The sequence below is a fragment of the Lissotriton vulgaris genome, chromosome 7, assembly GCF_964263255.1.
Source record: "Lissotriton vulgaris chromosome 7, aLisVul1.2, whole genome shotgun sequence".
Taxonomy (NCBI): domain Eukaryota; kingdom Metazoa; phylum Chordata; class Amphibia; order Caudata; family Salamandridae; genus Lissotriton; species Lissotriton vulgaris.
The window spans coordinates 292,593,714-292,611,171 of NC_141695.1; the positions used below are offsets into that span (position 1 = coordinate 292,593,714).

The 17,458-nt window shown below is 47.7% G+C and overlaps 1 protein-coding gene across 1 annotated transcript in view; it reads right to left on the reverse strand.

Annotated features, from left to right (window-relative positions):
* LOC147701415 (myeloperoxidase-like) overlaps positions 1-17,458 on the reverse strand; it is a 333,004-nt gene that overhangs the window by 192,477 nt on the left and 123,069 nt on the right. The window contains exon 7 of the mRNA XM_086930102.1: positions 7,098-7,304. Coding sequence (XP_086786228.1) covers positions 7,098-7,304 — 207 coding nt within the window. The remainder of the gene's footprint in view (positions 1-7,097; positions 7,305-17,458) is intronic.

Genomic DNA, 17,458 nt, shown 5'->3' on the forward strand with positions numbered 1-17,458 from the left:
CTACCTTCCTTGATTTCCCAGGTAGAATCACTTTCGGTGTTCAAAAAACTGGGCTTTTCTCCGTTTAGTTAGCAGCCCATCATTCTCCTCCCTTCTTCTCTACCGCCCAGTGCTTTGGCACCTTTGGGTATTAGTGCGCTTTGTGAATCCTCATCCTATCCCGTCCTATGCATCTCTAATGAAATATACTTTTCTCTTTGTTGGACTTGGCCCTTCTGGCAGGTTCACCCGTGAACTTTTTGCCTGGTATTATTAAATAATTATAGTGATTCCTAGTCTTTGCGCACTTTGACACTGTGGCGCAGTGCAAAGTGCGTGTGCTCTGAGTGCGTGTGTGAGATTTGCCTGCCCTCCCATAGGAATGCATCGGGAATGTGTGTGTCCCTGGTAGTTCCTGATGCATGGGGAGTGCAGGTGTGAGTTTGTTATTTGCGGACTCGTGTGATTAAATGCTGCACAATGATGTATGCGCGTGATTGTGTCTAGTGTGGAAGTGCCACTTCTAGAAGTTACGATACAGAAAAGGGGGTGGTGATGAACAGAGTGTCTGAATTAAGCAGACCACTCTTACCCAGTCCAAAGATCAGGGCTTGATCCATCACCGTTATTTAACTCACTGCCCCATCCCAGCTCAGAACCTGCTATATGCAAATCAGTCTGTCCCTGGCCCAGTGCATCATGGGATCAGGGCAGACCAAACTACCAAGCCAATTCTTCACCAGAAAGGAGACAAGCTTCCGGGGACCGGTTTCTGGCATTTCAGCCGTCGTCGGCCCGGCTTGCTTGAATCCTGATGGAGCAGTGAGTAAGGGACTCATGTCTGAGTATACCCTGCCACACCTTTAGTGGCCAAAAACGATACAGAAAAGGGGGTGGTGATGAACAGAGTGTCAGAATTAAGCAGACCACTCTTACCCAGTCCAAAGATTAGGGGTTGATCCATCACCGTTATTTAACTCACTGCCCCATCCCAGCTCAGAACCTGGCTATATGCAAATCAGTCTGTCCCTGGCCCAGTGCATCATGGGAACAGGGCAGACCAAACTACCAAGCCAATTCTTCACCAGAAAGGAGACAAGCTTCCGGGGACCGGTTTCTGGCATTTCAGCCGTCGTCGGCCCGGCTTGCTTGAATCCTGATGGAGCAGTGAGTAAGGGACTCATGTCTGAGTATTCCCTGCCACACCTATAGTGGCCAAAAACGATACAGAAAAGGGGGTGGTGATGAACAGAGTGTCTGAATTAAGCAGACCACTCTTACCCAGTCCAAAGATCAGGGCTTGATCCATCACCGTTATTTAACTCACTGCCCCATCCCAGCTCAGAACCTGGCTATATGCAAATCAGTCTGTCCCTGGCCCAGTGCATCATGGGAACAGGGCAGACCAAACTACCAAGCCAATTCTTCACCAGAAAGGAGACAAGCTTCCGGGGACCGGTTTCTGGCATTTCAGCCGTCGTCGGCCTGGCTTGCTTGAATCCTTATGAAGCAGTGAGTAAGGGACTCATGTCTGAGTATACCCTGCCACACCTATAGTGGCCAAAAGCGATACAGAAAAGGGGGTGGTGATGAACAGAGTGTCTGAATTAAGCAGACCACTCTTACCCAGTCGAAAGATCAGGGCTTGATCCATCACCGTTATTTAACTCACTGCCCCATCCCAGCTCAGAACCTGGCTATATGCAAATCAGTCTGTCCCTGGCCCAGTGCATCATGGGAACAGGGCAGACCAAACTACCAAGCCAATTCTTCACCAGAAAGGAGACAAGCTTCCGGGGACCGGTTTCTGGCATTTCAGCCGTCGTCGGCCCGGCTTGCTTGAATCCTGATGGAGCAGTGAGTAAGGGACTCATGTCTGAGTATACCCTGCCACACCTATAGTGGCCAAAAACGATACAGAAAAGGGGGTGGTGATGAACAGAGTGTCTGAATTAAGCAGACCACTCTTACCCAGTCCAAAGATCAGGGCTTGATCCATCACCGTTATTTAACTCACTGCCCCATCCCAGCTCAGCACCTGACTATATGCAAATCAGTCTGTCCCTGGCCCAGTGCATCATGGGAACAGGGCAGACCAAACTACCAAGCCAATTCTTCACCAGAAAGGAGACAAGCTTCCGGGGACCGGTTTCTGGCATTTCAGCCGTCGTCGGCCCGGCTTGCTTGAATCCTGATGGAGCAGTGAGTAAGGGACTCATGTCTGAGTATACCCTGCCACACCTATAGTGGCCAAAAACGATACAGAAAAGGGGGTGGTGATGAACAGAGTGTCTGAATTAAGCAGACCACTCTTACCCAGTCCAAAGATCAGGGCTTGATCCATCACCATTATTTAACTCACTGCCCCATCCCAGCTCAGAACCTGGCTATATGCAAATCAGTCTGTCCCTGGCCCAGTGCATCATGGGAACAGGGTAGACCAAACTACCAAGCCAATTCTTCACCAGAAAGGAGACAAGCTTCCGGGGACCGGTTTCTGGCTTTTCAGCCGTCGTCGGCCCGACTTGCTTGAATCCTGATGGAGCAGTGAGTAAGGGACTCATGTCTGAGTGTACCCTGCCACACCTATAGTGGCCAAAAACGATACAGAAAAGGGGGTGGTGATGAACAGAGTGTCTGAATTAAGCAGACCACTCTTACCCAGTCGAAAGATCAGGGCTTGATCCATCACCGTTATTTAACTCACTGCCCCATCCCAGCTCAGAACCTGGCTATATGCAAATCAGTCTGTCCCTGGCCCAGTGCATCATGGGAACAGGGCAGACCAAACTACTAAGCCAATTCTTCACCAGAAAGGAGACAAGCTTCCGGGGACCGGTTTCTGGTATTTCAGCCGTTGTCGGCCCGGCTTGCTTGAATCCTGATGGAGCAGTGAGTAAGGGACTTATGTCTGAGTATACCCTGCCACACCTATAGTGGCCAAAAACGATACAGAAAAGGGGGTGGTGATGAACAGAGTGTCTGAATTAAGCAGACCACTCTTACCCAGTCCAAAGATCAGTGCTTGATCCATCACCGTTATTTAACTCACTGCCCCATCCCAGCTCAGAACCTGGCTATATGCAAATCAGTCTGTCCCTGGCCCAGTGCATCATGGGAACAGGGCAGACCAAACTACCAAGCCAATTCTTCACCAGAAAGGAGACAAGCTTCCGGGGACCGGTTTCTGGCATTTCAGCCGTCGTCGGCCCGGCTTGCTTGAATCCTGATGGAGCAGTGAGTAAGGGACTCATGTCTGAGTATACCCTGCCACACCTATAGTGGCCAAAAACGATACAGAAAAGGGGGTGGTGATGAACAGAGTGTCTGAATTAAGCAGACCACTCTTACCCAGTCCAAAGATCAGGGCTTGATCCATCACCGTTATTTAACTCACTGCCCCATCCCAGCTCAGAACCTGACTATATGCAAATCAGTCTGTCCCTGGCCCAGTGCATCATGGGAACAGGGCAGACCAAACTACCAAGCCAATTCTTCACCAGAAAGGAGACAAGCTTCCGGGGACCGGTTTCTGGCATTTCAGCCGTCGTCGGCCCGGCTTGCTTGAATCCTGATGGAGCAGTGAGTAAGGGACTCATGTCTGAGTATACCCTGCCACACCTATAGTGGCCAAAAACGATACAGAAAAGGGGATGGTGATGAACAGAGTGTCTGAATTAAGCAGACCACTCTTACCCAGTCCAAAGATCAGGGTTTGATCCATCACCGTTATTTACCTCACTGCCCCATCCCAGCTCAGAACCTGGCCATATGCAAATCAGTCTGTCCCTGGCCCAGTGCATCATGGGAACAGGGCAGACCAAACTACCAAGCCAATTCTTCACCAGAAAGGAGACAAGCTTCCCTTTTCTAAATCACTTCTAGAAGTTGGCATGTTTGTGTAATTTGTGTCTGGCGTGTGATTGGTTGGAGCTGGCTGGTGAGCCTGGCTCCAGGAGTCAGGATGGGTCTGCCCCGGTGGTGAGTGTTGAGATTAACATGTTGATGTGAGAGAGGGGCTGCACCTGGGACCTGATTAGGGCTGGGTTTTCCCCGCACAATGCTGGCTCCACCCCCTGTGATGTGTCTGATGTCCCTGACCCATCCTGTCAATAGAGAGAGGGGCTGAGCAAAAACAAAGTGCCCAGGAACCAGTTGTACCTGGTTCGCCCCTTGCCTGCGCCTTTTGACAAAGGAATTGTGTGTATAAAAAGAGGCTGTGACCTCCTGTAAAATGTTCTTGTTTCTGACTGGAATCAACCAGGGGTGTGCTGCTGCTTGGGCCCAGGGATGGGCCCTGGGGAAGGCCTGCCTCCCTGGGCCCTGCCCAGCCCCTGGATGCCCTGCCCCTGGACGCTGGAGGATTTGTGAGGACTCTGCTACTGGCTTTATGAGTCCCTGGACCTTGGAGAGACTTTGGGGCTGCCCCAGCACCTTGTGAGTGCTGGCTATAGTTCTATTTGAGGCCCCTAGTTCCTTCGCTGCATTCTCCTCTGGGAGCGCTGTTTAACTCTTGCAGCGCTGTCCTGGGCGCTGTTGCTGCATTATGCCCGCTTATTTTATGATTTACCGGCAAGAGCCAACCCTGCATATTGCCCGCAAATAAATTATTTATATTACGGGTGCCACCCCGTTTCATTAATTATTTCATGGGTGCCCACCCTGTTTCTACTATTATTTTATCTTGCGAGGGTGCCCACCCCTCGTAATTGTCCCCGCAAGATCACCACCGCGGCCGGGCCGCAAACAGGAAGTCCGGCGGCATCGCGCCTTGCTGTAGGCGGGACTTCCGGGTTGCCAAAGAAAGTCCCGCCCGCCGCTGAGACAAGACAGGAAGCTGCAAGGGTGGAGGTCTCCTGCGGCCCGGGGCTCCGATGAGCTGAGGAGAGCCCCGGGGCCACCAGCAGCGAGAGAGGAGCGAAGGGGCTCAAGGCACATTGCCGGTGCCTGCCCCGCCGCCTTGGAAAGAGAGAATGCAGCGCGATGCTGCTACCCCATCCCCGGAGCCCGGTAAGCGAGGGCTTGGGGGTGGTTGCCCTTTTTTTTGTTATCTAGAGCGGTCCCTCCGTTGCGGGCCGCCCCCCCTGATGGCCTCATTTGGTTCACGGGCCCTGTTGGAGGTCCCGGGGGCCCGTGTTTGTACCCTGAGCAGACCCGCTGCTGCGGTCCGCCCCACCGCCCCCATGTTTCCTTAATAAGTTACAGAGCCAATGCGGGGCTCCAGTGATGGGGGCCCTCATTATCTCCAGAGCCGGCGGGCTCCCACGAACATGGCATTATTGATTGAGCGGCCCCGTCCTGCAGCGGGCCGCTCCAACGAGGCCCACAGTTATTTTAGAGCCCCCCTGAGGGGCATGGGGCACATTTAATGTAGAGCCCATTTTTGGTCCAACCTGTGTCGCTCCAGAGCCTAGAGGGCTCCAACCTGTGTAGTATTGTCTTACCAGATCCCAAAAGGCTCCCACGGGCACAATATTGATTTGAAGGGCTCGAGGAGCCCGTGCTGATTCCCGTTACTCCAACGATGGGGGGCCTTTCTTTCCTTAAGGAGCCAGAGTGCTCCCAGGCGCACAGTGTGTGCAGAGCCTAGAGGGCTCCAACGTTTTTGCACAATATATATCTTAGAGCCTAGAGGGCTCCAACAGTTGGCGCAGTTTTGCCCCAATGGGCCCGTGAGGTCCCTGTCGCAGTTTTGTCCTCAGCTGCCCAGCAAGTAGTGGGCAGCTGCTCCGTTTAGGTTTTCCTTTCTAGGACAAGTACTTTGGACTCAGGAGGGAGACGCACTCCTTCATCCCTACCTTGGCCTTCCCCAGCTGCACAGCATTTATTGCCAGCTGCAGCTTTTTAGGCCCTGCTCTTGTACCTCTGCTGAATAGCAAGTAGTGGCCAGCTGCTACGTTTAGGTTTTTGGCGCAGTGGCGCAACCTGGACTTTGTTGTGAGTTATGTGCTTCTTAGGGTGCTATGAAATGTACTGTGTTGTATGTTTTGCGCTCCCTGTGTTCTGATACCTCTGAATGTGTTTTTGTGCATCATGTACAAAGTTGCTTTTCTACACCGCCGAATGTATGTTTATGCGTCATGTGTTTTTCCCTACACCTCTGAATGTTGTGATTCATCATGTGAAATGTTTTCATGCTTATACCCCTAGATGTATAGTAATACTTAGGTGGTTGTTATTTCTAGTACAGGTGTTGCTAGTGAGGTCCTGGTTCCCTGCGTGGCATTCTCCTAAGGTGGTTAGGGCTGCGTAGGTGGTACTTACCTCTCACCAGTGGTTACTGGTTGTGTGCTACATGTGTTATTTGGTGCTACAGTGATTTTATATTCTATGTTCTATGTGCTAATTGTTATTTCTACAAAGTGCTATTTTCTACCAAGTGCTTATTCCTGGCAGTGGTCCATGTGGCCCTGTCCTGTGTACATATAATCCCCTGTGAATTCTGCCCGTGCCTCTGGCACATTGTAAAGTGTGGGTTTACTATCTAATGTGTTTTGTAATACAAAGGCATTTTTTACATAAACCTTGTGTGAAGTTCCTTTTGTGGGGGGCCTTGGATGTTGTTGCTGGGGGTGCGTGCGCAAATGCTTTACACATCGCCTTTGAGATAAGCCTGACTGCTCGTGCCAAGCTACCAAGAGGGTGAGCAGGGGTTATCTTGGCAGGTGACTTCCTTGCCCTGACTTACAATGGTGGTTTCTGCCTGACTTTGGCGCAAGCCTTAGCCAACCAGAAATCCCATTTCTAACACTCTTTTTTTCTACAGTGAAGTGAAATGAAAAAGACTGAATTTAAAACGTTTTTTTAATTGGATTTGTAAAAGACGTAAGGCAGTTGGATCCGCCTCAGAGTGCTACCTCGAGAGCTGCATCTGTTCACTGTAAAATACTGACAACAAAGAGCACTCATTAAGTTGGCTGTACTAATTCTGAAACAATTCAAACCATCATCCATCAATGTATGATGCAAGCAATATTGAAATTTGAAAGCTTGGTAGGAAATCCTGCAGTAAAGTTGGGTATTCCACTCACGCGGAAGCTACATTGGACACAGACAATGACCACAATATGTTCAACCAAAACCTCCTTAAAAATATGTTCCTCTGATCACCAACTCACCATGATTGGGAAGCAGTTTGCTTCTTTAGCACAGGTTGCGGCACACTCAGCTCTAGTTCTGTTGGGGCTTGCCACAGGGCTCTCAGGAGAAAAATCGAGATCATGGTCAATCCACTGGCCCCATAGCATGAACATTTGAGATCTTTCCTGATCCAGTACCCCTTTCTCATCCAGATATTGAACAACAGAGTTTGACACATCCCGGACCTATAGATATAAAAAGTGGTGAGATCATTGGGATGAATAAGGCCCAAGACATTTGTAGCTGCTATACAATGAACTCATATATGACAGAATTTCACAATTCTGCATCAACTCCACAAATATGTCAGATGCTTCCAAACTCTTTATTGCTTAATATAGACATGTGTTGTTGATATCAACTTGCTCTGAATCTATAAGACATGGCAATGACTAATATTGTCCTGGAGGGAATCTTTAGGTTTAACTCAAATCTATGCAGAGACTACTCGTTGCCACCAAAATTGATTAAAACTCTGGAACTGCAGGACTCAGTGCAAGGTTTTTGCTGTAGTGGAATGTACGATGTTGGGGAAAATAAAGTATGCTGCAGTTTTGTGGCATTGTAACTGACCCTTAATATTATCCTAACATGAACTTTGTTATTGATGTTTCAAAAATCTTGTGCATGTCCAGTTCCAAATGCAGCAAATATGCTAACACCGTCCTTCTTTATGAATAGGCAGTGCTAGGTCAAACATTGTTGACAAATAGGAGATTATAAGGTAGTGAAGAAAATAGTTTCATACAGGAAAATGCCCACAAATCACAGAAGAGAAGACAAGTCTGTCCCTAAGTGTAGAGCTCACCCTTTGAAGAGTGGCTAATTCAAATAATTAATTAATCCAATTATCTACATTTGCATTACTAGTATTTTTCTCCCTTATGATAACGGCTTCTTGTATGCATAGCATCATAGGAGAACTCTGTAAATGGAGGCTGGAAACATCATTAAAATATATTTTCACATTCACACATGTAATGTCACCTAGAATTAAATTGAAAAACACAAGTTTCCAAAAGGATGTTTAGGGACTCAAAAAGATCATATTTCTGAAACCCTTTTCCCCACTTTAAAATTTTCTGCATAAATAAAATACAATCAATTTCAATATTTTTTGTTGGGATAACCGCATAACTTTAGAAATCGAAGACAACAATGGATCGCACTTTTATATTAGTAAATGCAACTCTGCATCATTGGACCCTTCAAGTCAATATTTCAAGAAAAACACCATTGTATTCTGTCCAATGTCATTGCACAAGAATGACACCATCCACATACTTGTTGCGCCTTTAAAAAGTCAACCCAGAGACACCCTACATTTGCTATGACATAAAACTATTGAAGGTGTACACATACATTCTTTGATATGTGATGGAAAATGTTTGTAGTTACTTCTATCCGACAGATCTAGATTAGAACTCTTACATAAATCAGAAAATGGTAAGACCTCGCTCCCTTTAAGTAGGTGTACAATTTAGATGAAAAAACACGTGACTCCAAGATTACCATCACACCAACACATAATCTAATAGCAGTTCTGTTTTATTTGCGATAGTGAGAAGTTTACCCCTATGAAAACATCTTTGTTTTTATAATTGAGGCATATGAAGGCTTGTTTTATCGAAAAAAGGCTTGATATATTTTCTCTTTTAATATCCGTAGTTTATCTAAAAAAAAAAAGAATCAAGGAGAAATTGAGCTTCTAAGAAATCACACATGTTTTTTTTATTGTCTTTCCTGTTTACAAATATTCCAGTAAAAGTGCACATAATAAATCCTTCAAAGTAAATCGTAATGCTGGTTAGATCAAATCATCCATCCTCTCATTGTCAGAATTTTCAGTCAGGTCATTTTAAGTAAAGTTAAGAGTGCTATCACCCCTAGAACACGGAAGGGAGAGTTGGAGTGGCCTAGCAAAAGTAGAGATAACATATGCAGAGGAAGAGTCAGAATGTGCATCACCCCTACATTGACAGCATGGGCAGCTCCCCTTGAACCAGAAGAATAAGGAAGAGAGACTTTTTGGCATGACAGCAGGCTGACAATGTCTTCAGGAACTCTGAAGATGTAGGGTTGATCTTGTCAGAAGTATATAATGAATGTGACTGCAAAGAAAGCAAGCTCATTGTGAAAGATTCCATGGATTGCTGCACAAAGCACTCAGGGGCAGATTTATACGCCCTTGAGCCACATTTACGTCACTTTTAACATTGGGAAAAGTGATGTAAAAGTGGCGCAAGGGGCTTGTAAATCTCCCTCTCAAACGTTTATTTCACCTAATGTACTGATAAGTATAGAGTGGAAATTTACCATTTGGAGGCTGCAAGGAATCTTGGGGCAGATTAGCAAGCCGCAGCATTAATTATCGCTGAACGCCCTCAGCGCGTTTTTTACTATCGCCGGCTATTGCTGGAAATTATCGCCAGGCTAGCGCTGTATCAACAACGCTTAGCGCTTTGGTGATAATATTTCCAGCAAAAGCCGGCGATACATGGCAACATCGCTGGAAAACCAGTGATAATCCAGCAAAAATGGAGATAAGCTTCATGATAGGGCCCTGTGACCTCAACCCTAGAATCCACCTTCCATAGTAAACATAGTGTAGTCAAGAAAATACCAGACGTTAGAATCCAGCGTTAAATGGTGCTTAGCGCGAAATTTGAATATCGCTTTGCGGGCCCGGGCATGTTGTAAATATCACGAAGCTGGCTTAGTGAAGTTTACCCGTGCAGTTTAGTCAGGAATGCCTACTTTGCATCTCATTAGCGATGCGATACGATACGATGCATGGCATAAGTGAAACAGGCGCTAAGACAAGGAACTACGCACTAGCGTGTCCTTGCTAATAGTGCGATAAAATTATCACTGCTTTTCGCCCAAGAACGGATGCTAAAGCAGTGATAATTTGATCGCCAGCCCTTGCTAATATGCCCCCTTGATATTGAACAATCACACTGCCTACCAGAAGTACCCTCATTGATAACCCTGCTGTCTTTAGTGGTGTTCCATGCTTTTCATGTCAGTTTGGCCTGAAGAGCAAGGGGAAGTTTTGGATACATATTTTCCTTAAATGAATAGTTAATCTACAGGCCCATTTCAAGCTACATTAAAATGGGAAAATGGGAAAGTAAACCCCTTTGAGGGATACTGACTAAAATGCATTAAATATTTAGAAATGCTAACGTTGTTGCAGATGTAAAGCTATTTAGTTATAACAAGGGAACCCAAACAGTGGCTGAGGACCGTGGGAAAGTATGCTCTGAAAAACAAGGGTCCTTAGCTTATCAGAATCAACAAGAACACGATAATATAGGCCATAGTAGGAGACTATATTTTCCACTGCCCAGCCGGGCAGGGTATTTATTTCACAAGATAAGAAGGTGGTACCTGGTTAGAAGGCACAATGCTGTACCATACTTTAAGACAAACAAACAACATACAAGGGAAAAGGTTACACAGGCAAATGTGAGCAATGTTGGCCACTTTTAACTCAGTGATACGATCTCAAGTATTGCCAAAAAACGCTAGACACAGCAAGTTGAAACACAGTGGTTAGGCTGTGAAAGCATTTACAACAGTCGACGTTTCAATCCTTTTTTGCTCTAATTAGTTGGGATCATCTTCAGGACTAAAGTTTTGACAGCATTTGCCTGCCTGTATTATTTTTGAATCCGCCTGTTTTAGGAGGAAAAGAAGGAAAGGTGGAGAAGAAAAGAAGAGAGGGGGCCAAGGATAGAATTACTTGCTGTTTCTTCACCGTTCGAACATGTCCATTATTTTGCACATTTCACTTTTACTCGGATTCGACTTACAGTGCTTTAGTGACTGGAAGTGGAAAGTATAACGGGCATACACGAGCGAGTACGCGAGTGAATAGTGATTTAGTGATCCTAGAATTAGAAACGCAAACATAAATTGAGCGACCAACCTTAGCCTCATTAGCTGTCACATATTCAAAAAATAATAATTTAATCACAATATGAACAAAGGGACATTTAAATTCTATTTAGACCCTCGGGTGTGCAATCATTCTTGAGCATTCAGACCATGAGTCGGGGTGGTGGACGGAGGATGTCGCTTACCCCGAATTGATTAGTTAGAATGAGACCGGGTGATAACGTCTTGCCATCTGCGCCGATGGCTGGAATGAGGGTGAGAGACCTGGGGGTGAGGAGGGGGGTGGGTCAGGAACATAGAGGGAACTATGCTGTTTGTAAAACCATCTAATTAGTGGCGGTTTACCTCTGTGCTATTTGGATTTAGCCGAAGTCCGGGCAGTCTTAGTCTGCTGCAAGGTCCGGATTTCTTCTGGGGAGAGGGAGTAGGTTCAGTATTGCGCCGAGCAGCCAAGGCAGTTAGTGTCACTCCTGGAAACCAAAGGGTTCCGAGTGGGAGTTAACTATAAAACTAAAGACGCTCTTACCTCCGGGAGTCCTTCGACTCACAATGGTAGGGATGACCGAGGTCCGGAGAGGTTCGTCGGATGTTTTCTAAAACCATTGGTAAAAACGGGAGGGTCAGTCTCCAGTTAAGATTAAAGGATTAAATAAAGGGCGGGTAAACGCGGTGTGCCGGATTGGGGAGGTCTTACCTCGAGGAACCGGAGGCTCCGTAGAATCGGGAGTCTGGAGACTTGGATACAATGTCCAATCCGTCTGCTGCTTCGGAGGGCAGTGAGTGAGAATGTACTTAACTGGTACATGTACGCTGCGCTTGAAAGAGATGGCTATCAAAAGAGGACTAACGAATTAGTGTCGGCCATCTTGGAGAGGGGAATGGGTTGGACAAAGGGTGGAAACCGAGTTGGGACATAAACGATGGACTGCAAATTGCATAGAGGTACTTGTGTGAAGGTGCATTAATAGTGCTCATACGTTAAAAAGTGTATTTGTGCAGGCGACGAAAGTGAGAAAAAGTGTTCAAATTGCATAACATTTCAAACCATAGTAGCATTTGCTAGCTGTTAAGAACAGTGGTGAATGAATTGAGTTGCCAAAGGTAACAGGTGACTTCACATAAACTCTTGCCAGAATTGTTACATAATCGTATCATGTTCCGAGGGAGAGTGTTTCTTCAAGTGCAATGTAGTCTTATAATTGCTTTCAATTTAGAGTAAAGTGGTCCAGTCTTCTGCTCGATTTAGACCATTCCTTATGGTGTCAAATTGAATCATTGTCCTCAATTCCTCTCTGTTGAGTATCTGCGAAATGTCTCCACCCTGAAGTGGCAATTTCAACACTTTGAGTATTGTCCACTTAATGTCATTCTCGTTGTGCCCTGCCGTGATGAAATGATCGACCAAGGGGGCATTGGCAGTTTTACATCTCACTCTGCTCCTGTGCTGGCAGATGCGTGTCTTTGCTTTCTGTGTCGTCTGTCCAATATACAGCTTCAAGCAGGGGTATTGTATAGCATATATCACATTCAACGAGTTGAAATTGGAAAATGCACGTCTTTCAAACGTGGTGCCATTGTGAGTGAATTTTTGCCCTCCACCGTGTACTCGCAAACGTTACAACATCCGCACTTCACGTGGCCTATAATGGGCGGTAAGCCCCAAGCTGAGGCAATTGTTGCACATTGTGGTGTCCCTGGGAGCCCTGCTCTCACTAGATGATCTTTGAGATTTTTGCTTTTGCGAAATGCAAAAAGTGGGGTATCAATGTTTAGCACGCCGGCATTTACTATTGGCCAATGCTTTTTGATAGACTTATTAATTTTGTTGGACACTGGTGAAAATGTTGTGACACATGCTATTCTTTCCTTCTGGTCCTTGTCTCTGGGCACTAACAGGACCTTGCGGGGACCTCTTTTGATTGTGGTCGCTTTCATCAAGAATTTTGAGCTTGATCTAAATCGTCGATGGGGAGAATAATGGTAGACCAGCTTTTGGATGAGGGCAGGGCCGCTCCCATACATGGCTCGATGGGCCAGACTTATGGACTTAAATTTGATTCTGGCTTGAATCAGGAGCCAATGCAACTCTCTCAATGCTGGTTTGACTGAGTGACGTCTTGGTATGTTCACTAGCAGTCGGGCGGCTGCATTCTATACAATTTGTAACAAGTTTGTTACATATTTGGGAGCACCAAGAGAAAGAGAGTTGCTGTAATCCAACCTAGATATCACTAAGGCTTGGACTAAGGCCTTCCTGGCGTCCTCTGGGAGTAAGGATATAATTTTTCTGATCAAGCGTAATATCCCAAAGCAAGTGCCAGATAATTTTTTGGCCTGGGCCTCCATTGTTAAATTCAGATCCAACCACATACCTAGGTTTGTTAAGGCTGCTTTCATGGGAGGAAATGGCCTCCAGCTGGCAGGCCAGGAGATATCTGAACGAGGATTAAAGTTGTTGCACAGAATCATTAGTTCTGTCTTTTCCCTATTCAGTTTGAGTCTACAGTCCACCATCCAAGGGACAAGTTGTCGCTGGTCTGAATTGAGAGAGTCTGTAATTGAGAACACTAATTGCATGTCATCTGCATATGACACAATGTAAATACCTAATTCCTGCGTTATATGAGCCACAGGACTGAGATAAATAATAAAAAGAGTCAGACTCAGGGAGAATCGCTGCGGGACTCCCCATGGTGCTGAGAGTCTGACTTAAAACCGGCCTCCATACATTAAAAGGTCCTGTCACTCAGGAATGACGCAACCCATTGATTCGCTGTTCCTCCAATTCCAGACTTTCAGTCAGCACTGAGTGTTCTACCGTGTCAAATGCGGCACTCAAATCTAAGAGTACCACAGCCGCTGTTCTTCCTTGGTCAAGGATAGATTTGAGTTTTTCGGTGACCACCAGCAGGGCTGATTTAGTGCTGTGTTTAGGTCTAAACCACATCTGAGCCTGGTGGATGATGTTGTGGTTTTCAAGAAAGGTAGAAATTGTGCTATTCACATGTTTTTCTGCCATGAATGAATGAATGAATGAATGAAATTATTTGTAGAGCGCACAATGGCCAAAACGGCTTCCTGGCGCTGAGAGCTCTAAAGAACAGAACAGACAGGGCCAGGAGGTTTAGCGGGGGTAGGCCAGGGCAAACAGGAAAGTTTTGAGCGCTTTACGGAAGTGTGAAAAAATAGGGATAGAACGCATAGAGAGAGGAAGGGAGTTCCAGAACCGGGGTGCAAGAACAGAAAATCTAGTTCCACCAGTGCGAGATTTGTGGAAGCGGGGAACAGTGAGGAGGGCAGAAGAAGATGAACAGAGAGTGCGGGCAGGGGTGTGAAGGGAAATCAGAGAATTGATGAAAGCCGGTGCAGAGTGATCAAGGGCCCGATAAACAAGGCACCCTAGCTTGAACAAAGATCTCTGCAGGATGGGTAACCAGTGGAGGGATTTGAGGACAGGAGTGATGTGATGGGTTTTGGGCAAGTGAAAGATGAGACGGGCAGCCTGATTCTGGATAGCTTGAAGGCGGCGGGTTTCGTAGGCAGGAATGCCTGCGAACAAGCTATTGCCATAATCAAGGCGGGAAGTGATGAGGGCAGAAATAATGATTTTGAGGGAGTCAAGAGAAAAGAAGCGGGAGATTTTCCAGATCATCCGGAGGGAGAGGAAGCAGGAGGACACCACGGCACTGACCTGGCCATGCATGGACAGGTCCTGACTGACCTTGATGCCCAATGTTTTGACGGAGGGAACCGGGGTGGGAGGGGGGCCAAGAATAGGGGGCCAGAAGGCAGGGGACCAAGGGCTGGATGAGCCGTTAGTCAGGACAAGCTCAGTCTTATCTGGATTGAGCTTGAGGTGGTTGGCGCTCATCCACCCAGAAATAAAGACCATGGTGGAGTGGAAGAAAGATAGGGAGTGAGAAGAAGAGGAAAGATCAAAGACGAGCTGGAGGTTATCTGCGTAGTTATACACAGAGACCCCCAGCTCAAGAAGGGAAGAGATAAGTGGATGGATGTAAAGATTGAAAAGAAGGGGAGAAAGGGAGGAACCTTGGGGGACCCCACAGGGGCCCGGGAGGGGGGAGCGGAAAAGCCGGGGAGGTGAACAGCTTGAGAACGTCCTGTCAAAAAGGACGTGATCCAAGAAAGGGCAGGGCCTCGTATGCCCGCTGCGCTGACACAGTCCAAAAGAATGTTATGGTCGACCGTGTCAAACGCAGCGGACAGGTCGAGGAGAATCAAAGCTTGGGGAGAGTTGACGTCGGCCTTGGCTTTGAGCTCGTCAAGGACGGCTAGCACCACGGTTTCGGTCGAATGACCCGAGCGGAAACCTGCTTGGTGAGAAGCAAGGAGTTGGTTCTGTTCAACATAAGCAGAGTGACAGGAGGTGACGTAAGATTCCAGAATTTTAGCAAGATAGGGAAGAAGAGAGAAGGGTCTAAAGTTAGAAGGGAGAGAAGAATCAAGACCAGGTTTTTTAAGAATGGGGGAAACAATAGCAGATTTAAATGAAGAAGGGACCAATCCGGGGGAAAGAGAGGCATTGAGGAGGGAAAGAGGGGTAGCAGGACAGGAAGAGAAGAGAGTTTTAAGAATGCGGGCAGGGGCACAATCAGTGGGAGAGCCAGACTTGGTTTTAGTGAGCAGAGCTAAAAAAGAGTCCAAGGAGAGGGGCAGAAAAGAAGAAAAGGAAGATTTAGGCGCAGAGGGGACAGAGTGAAGTGGAGTAAAAGGAGTGACAGAGATGTTGGATTTAATTTTAACAATCTTCTCGATAAAGAAGTTGTTTAGCGAAGAGCAAAGAGCCTGGGAGGGAGTGAAGTGAGGGCAAGCACGATCAGAGGTGGCCAAATTGTTGACCAAGGAGAAGATTTCTTTGGATTTGTTGGCCGAAAGAGTCACTTGTTCGGAGAAATACTTGGTCTTTGTGGCCAGAATGGCCTTCTTGTACTCCTTAAGAAGAGATTTGTGTTTGGCCTTGAGGTCGGGGCAGTAGCTACGGCGCCAAAGGCGCTCCGAGCGTCTAAGCTCCAGTTTAAGGGTCTTGAGCTCCGAGTTGAACCAACGGTGAGCCTCATAAGGGCGAATGGACTTGACTAACTTGAGGGGGGCTACTAAATCACATGCGGAAGATAGCCAGTTGCCAACTGCAGCGGCCTGTGAGTCAAGGGAAATGCCAGTAAGGTCGGGGGGAGAAGAAGCAAGGGAATGAGAGAGGGAGGACAAGTCAGCACGATTCCAGCTACGTGAGAAAACATTCTTGGGACGAGGGGGTTTGTAAGGGGAACCAATGTTGATGGTGAAGGAAATGAGAGAATGATCGGACCATGTACAAGGGAGGATGCTGGGGGGGGAAACTATGTCCTGGGATGACCAGACTTGGTCCAGAATGTGTCCAAGATTGTGGGTAGGGACCAGTACGTGGGACTTAAGGTTGAGACATAGGAGAGTGGCCGTGAAGTCCTTGGACGCTGAGTCCTCCCTGGGGTCGCCAGGCCAGTAGTTAAAGTCACCAAGCAGGAGAACAGAGGAGTTGTTAACTACAAGCGTGGCGAGAAGTTCCTGCAGGGAGGCCACAAACAGGGGCATGCTCAGGGGAGGGCGATAGACAAGGACGACAGTAAGAGGTGCGGAAAGATTAGAGGAGCTGGCGACCAGAAAGTCCACCCCAGCTATAGATGATTGGGGGAGAAGCTGGAATTGAATAGTAGATCGAACAATCATAGCAACACCCCCCCCCGGTCTTGCCCACGGGGCGGTCAGCCCGGAGGGCATAATAAGAATCGGGGAGGATGGCAAGAATGTCGGGGAGAGAAGCCTCAGAAAACCAAGTTTCCGTTAGGAACAGAAAATCTGGGGAGTCTGTGGTTAGAAGGTTAAACAGATCAAGTTGGTGCTTGCCTGCCGAGCGAGTGTTGAGGAGATAGGCAGAAGCAGTGAGAGGGGGTGATGAGGGTCCTATGGGGGGAGATCCGGTGTCCAGCGTAGGCAAGGGAGGAGTTGGGCGTGGAGACACAACCCGGTCTGAATGGGGGACATAGATATCTAATGCAACAAGATGCTGCATGAGGGTATGGGAAAGAGGCACCTCAGCGGTGCAGGCGAGGAGTTGTGCAGGCGTGTATGACAACGAGGGGGCAGGGGGTGTGGCCCCTGGTCCCGGCCCGTCGCGGATGGGAGCAGACGGGCTTAACTTAGGCGCAACTTCGGCGCGCCTTCGGCGCGCCCGCTGCGCTCGTCCGCTGCGCGGCCGGGTTTGAAGTGCCATAAGTAGGGGGCCGGAAGTAGCAGGGCGTGGCAGGGGGTGGAGGGACAGAGGAGCTGCCCCGCCAACCAGAGAGCAGCCCAAGATGGTCGCCACGCCCGTCCCCACCCTCGTGACCTGCCCGTCAGAGGGGGAGGGAACGCTCAGCGTGGGGCGCTCTGGCGGCGGCAG